The sequence below is a fragment of the Centroberyx affinis genome, unplaced genomic scaffold (assembly GCF_046629955.1).
Source record: "Centroberyx affinis isolate AG114_WGS23_722 - 3 ecotype Tasmania unplaced genomic scaffold, CSIRO-AGI_Caff_v1 ptg006234l_1, whole genome shotgun sequence".
In the NCBI taxonomy this organism is placed as follows: domain Eukaryota; kingdom Metazoa; phylum Chordata; class Actinopteri; order Beryciformes; family Berycidae; genus Centroberyx; species Centroberyx affinis.
In genome coordinates, this window is record NW_027283167.1 from 12,501 (window position 1) to 17,500 (window position 5,000).

At 38.3% G+C, this 5,000-nt stretch overlaps 1 protein-coding gene across 1 annotated transcript in view; it reads right to left on the reverse strand.

Annotated features, from left to right (window-relative positions):
• Positions 1-5,000, reverse strand: part of LOC139638250 (connector enhancer of kinase suppressor of ras 3-like) — a gene marked incomplete at its 3' end in the record, with an annotated part of 37,546 nt that overhangs the window by 11,979 nt on the left and 20,567 nt on the right. The window contains exon 5 of the mRNA XM_071512318.1: positions 1,313-1,354. Within this exon, the coding sequence (XP_071368419.1) occupies positions 1,313-1,354 (42 nt within the window). The remainder of the gene's footprint in view (positions 1-1,312; positions 1,355-5,000) is intronic.

Genomic DNA, 5,000 nt, shown 5'->3' on the forward strand with positions numbered 1-5,000 from the left:
GGTGGCACCAAATAACGTCAGCGAGTGTCTCAGTCATTTAACAAGAGAACTGCAACTCCAACTACAGGAAACCACCCCGAAACACAAGGGATTATGGGTAGAAGGAGACGGACGCGGTTCCTCCTGCTTGGAAAGCCTAGCAGAACAAAGTGAAGTCTGGACTGATGCTCATATTCAGATATTTCTTCATGTGTTCTTAACTGGAATGAACACCACAGAAGAAGAGACACACAAGACCATCATGTTAGATAAAGTGACAGGAGGTCTAGTCTCTGACCTGCAGGATGACAGATTTCAAACTCTGTCCAATAAACAAGCTGCTTGTGAGTCATGTGACTTTTGTTCACAAGTCCCGGTTGGCTTGTGATTGGTCAGTTTGAAGCTAAACTAACCAAACACAACAACGCAAAGAAGTAACTTTTCCATTATGGTTCACACCAAAGAAAACCTGTAGCACCCTTAGTTCCTAAGACATTTTTGGAGATTCATTATTTTAGAGCTGGAACGATTAATCGATTAGTTGTCAACTATTAAATTAATCGCCAACTATTTTGATTATCGATTAATCCGTTTGAGTAATTGTTTCAGAAAAATAAGTCAAAATTCTCTGATTCCAGCTTCTACAAAACAAGACATTTGAGGACGTCATCTTGGGCTTTGGGAAACACTGATCCACATTTTTCACCATTTTCTGACATTTTATAGACCAAACAACTAATCGATTAATCGAGAAAATAATCGACAGATTAATCGACAATGAAAATAATCCTTAGTTGCAGCCCTAGATTATTTACGCAACAAAACTAAAACTTCAAGGACTCTTCACTAGAAATGAATGGGAGTTGAGTGTAAAAAAAAAAAGGAAACAAAAAGGGAAAGTGTTTCTCCAAACTACTGTCATCAGCTAATGAAGTTTTCAGCTGTTACGTGAACACAGGTCACCCGCCCCCCTTCTCCCCCTCTAACAGGAAGTGTTATCTAAGACAGGAAGTGGATGTTCCTGAGCTGGATAAACAAGAAGCTGAAACTGTACCTTCACACAACACACACACACACACACACACACAGACACCACGGGACACTCCGCACAAGACAGGAAAGGGAAGTGTGTGTTTAGGTGAGTGTGTGTGTGTGTGGGTGTTTCTTTGTAAATCCCACAAACACATGCATGTGCTCACGTTGGTTGCTGTTTGTCCATCTGTGTGTGTGTGTGTGTGTGTGTGTGTGTGTGTGTGTGTGTGTGTACACATGCTTCCGATTAGAATCTCCCCCCATCTCCAAAACCAGAGAGAAAAGCATAACCAATACTTACAACTTCCAGAATCTTCTCCTCCATCTCATAAACAGTGCAATCCTGCAATTAAAGAGGAAGATAGAGACTTGAGGATTCCACACTGCAAAAAATGTCCATAACAACAAGTCATTTAATCCTCTATTGAGCCTTAACATCTTATTTTTCTATTGAAACAAGTGGAAAAACCTGCCCATGACGTGAGATAATTTCACTTTTTCCAATACAGCTCAGATAGAATGTAGATACAAAATGATTTTCTGGAAACAAGTGATATTATCTTGAAAGCAGAAGAGTGATTCGGCCTTATTTCCTGATATTGTTCCTTGTTTCTAAACAATTTGTGAAACTGCATTGAAAGTCAAATTTTCTCACATCATCGAATGATATTCCCACTTGTTTTTTGTGAGTCCGTTTCTCAAGTGGAGACAAGACATAACATATAATAAAATGGTTTTTTTTTGCCTATGGTACATACAGTATGTCTTAGTTTATGTTTTTTTAATTTCATTTTATGGTGTTTTATTGCTTCCATCTAATGTATTACCTTGTGTTCTGTGTGTTTTGAGGGTTTTACGCAGAGGTGTGACCAAGTCAGCTTTGCTCGAGTCCCAAGTCAGTCTCAAGTCTTGAGGCACAAGTCAAGTCCCAAGTCTAAATGTAGATTACCAAGTCAAGTCCAAGTCAAGTCCAAGTCATTAATGTCAAGTCTCAAGTCTAAATTTAGAACAGCAAGTCAAGTCAGAACAAATCAAGAGTCCAGTATCAATTTAATATCTTAAAGAAAACTAAATATCTAGGACTTTTCAATGCAATATGGTTTTAATAGGATAAAAACTTGGTAAGAGCATCATGAGTTTGATTTCTATAATCAGTTTCAACTTCATTAAATTCAATCATTCCATACAAATTCAGAAAACAGAATTTAAATTCAGTCGTCTGCTGGAACAAATCTCATCAATCTCAACTTTAGAAACCTTTTCAAGTCATCAGAGTACAAGTCAGAGTCAAGTCCCAAGTCACCAGAACCCAAGTCAAGTCTCAACCAATTCAAACTGTGACTCGAGTCCAAGTCATGTGACTCGAGTCCCCACCTCTGTCTGTTTGAAGTGAGTTTGCGAAAACAAATCCCAACAAATACCACGTTGAGATGACAATAAAGTACTGAACTTGAACTTGATATTTACAGACTATGAACGGAGCAAATAACGAAAACAAAGAGAAAAGAGAAAATAAAATAAATCACATCATAAACACAGTCATATAAACTCACTCACTTTACACCTAACCCAGAAATATACTGCTGTCCCATTCCCTGAACACAAGTGCTCCAACACACACCACATAGGAATTCTATGCTTGAGGAAGTGTATGAGCTCAAGAATGAAAAAGACAAAACTTTTGATCCCATAAAACAGAGATTCCATAAAATAAATGCTTTTTTAAGTTTTTCAAAGAAGAGCGCCTTGGACTTTTGTTTCATTCAGTTACACACTCCAAACCAAAGATCATCTCTTTTTGAAGTTTCTTTGACACTGTTTTCTACAACAGTCAAGTCCTGGTTAAGACTTGGCCAGAACTGTAATCATGACACCAACTAGTAAATTATTTGTGTATTTGAGTTCATGCTGAAAATGTTTTGTGATTTATTTTGTTTTATTTGTCTTGTTTTGTTTTATTTGGAAAAAAAAAAAGTGTTTTGTTTGGTTTGGTTTTCTTTGTTTCCTGGTTTGTTTTGTTTTGTTTTTATTTTGTCTGTATGTTTGTGTGTTGTCATGAATGGTTGCTGCTCTTGTTTTATTACTATATGCACTTGATTGCTTGAACTATCAATGCTATCTTGCTTTATTAATTAATATATGCACTGATATTAAACTGCAACATGTAATTTTAATGATTGCTTGACCCACCAATGTCCATCAAGGGACTGGTGTTGGAAATTAGCTTTGGCTCTATACACATGTACAGCACAGAGGACACTGCTTCTGCATCTGTCAGTGTTTCTCTGTACTTCTCCCTTACAAATAAACAAATAAACTAAAAAACTTTGCACCAGTTTTGTAGCACTCTCTGTTGTTTCCTCTTTGTTCCAGTCACAAAATTAAAAGAGCTTCTTAAACGAGTCGAGTTTTTTTTTTTTATGTTTGTCTATCCTTGAAGATATGCAAGTGTGGTAAACAGAGATGGGAAGGGATGGGGGGAAAAAAAAAAAAAAGCAGCGGGAAACAAATATTTGAGAAATGACAGGCGGAGTGAGAGAGAGCGGAGGGGAATGCGAACGCCTCCCGGAGCTCCTGCAGGATTCCTCTGCGGGTTGGCGGCCTGTCAGCGGGCGCGGGGGGGGCGGGGGGTGGGGTGGGGGGGGGAGGCTGACAGGATGATTGCACGACAGCTCGGCGGGGCGTCGCCTAACTACAGGGAGACGACCGGAGCCGCATCTGGAGACGCACACTGCAAAAAATATCATTTCATCTGGTGTTCAGCCTTAAAACCTGATGGATCTTGAAATAAGTGAAGAAACAACCTGCCAGAGCGAGGAGAGGAATTCCACTTGTGTCCAATACAACTCAACTTGCTTTGAACATTTTTTTAGGGATGCACTGATATATTCTGTATTGGCTATTGACTGACATCGGTATCGGCCAATATCAGCTTTAAAAAAATATTTACTGCTGATATTTGGCCGTTTGTGGCATTTCTTTTTTCTAGACGTGTGTGTCACTTAATACAACTGTCAAATTAACAAGAGAATAAAACTAACATGGTCCTTTGCTTAAAAAACACTTAACTGCACCGCAAACTTGGAATGAGCTGCAAGGCAAACTTAACTTAGAACCTTTACCCTGTCTTGACTTGTTTAAAAATATTTTAAAATCAGTTTTTTCAGAACAATGTCATTGCTTTTAACATGTGCCATGATTTTCCATGATGCTTTTTAGCCCCTGATCCCTGTATGTTTTGTGCCTGTTTGTTGTGTTTTGGTATGTTTTTTGTGGTGTAACCTGTCCCCGTTGGTATTTTTATATGAAACCTTTTTTTTTTTTTTATATCTCATTTTGCTGCCCATCTTGACCAGGACTCCCTGGCAGAAGAGATATTGTATCTCAATGGGACCTTCCTGGCTAAATAAAGGATAAATAAAAAAATAAAAAAATTATCTTAAGATGGTTATGTCTGAAACGCTTAACCTGTTTTGCACCCACATTTGTGCGAAGATTCTTACAAAAATGTATATCGGTATCAGCCGATATGGGTGGGAAAATCTTGGGATATCGGTATCAGTCTAAAAAAAAATCGGTGCATCGCAAAATCTTTCTTGCATCAAGTGACATTAATTATGTTATTTCAAGATTTTGCCACTTGTTTCAAGGAAAGTCAACCTGCACTGGAAACGAGTGAAATTACCTCACCTCACTGGCAGCTTTTAAGACTTTAAGACTTAACAAAAGATGAAATAACTTGTTAAGATGTGTATTTTTTGCAGTGCAGATCTGTTTTTATCGCCCCTGGTCCTGTGCTGAGGTGGTCCTCCTCACTGGAAACCATGTGACGCTTCTTTTACTTCATCTGGAGGTTTCGTCTGAATCAGTCCTATGGGAACTTTACATTTTTTTAACCTTTACTGATCCTGGGAGGCTTCACTGCACTCCCTGCTTTCATTTCATTGTTTTATTTAAAATCCTGAACAGAAAGCATTGATTCGAAGCCT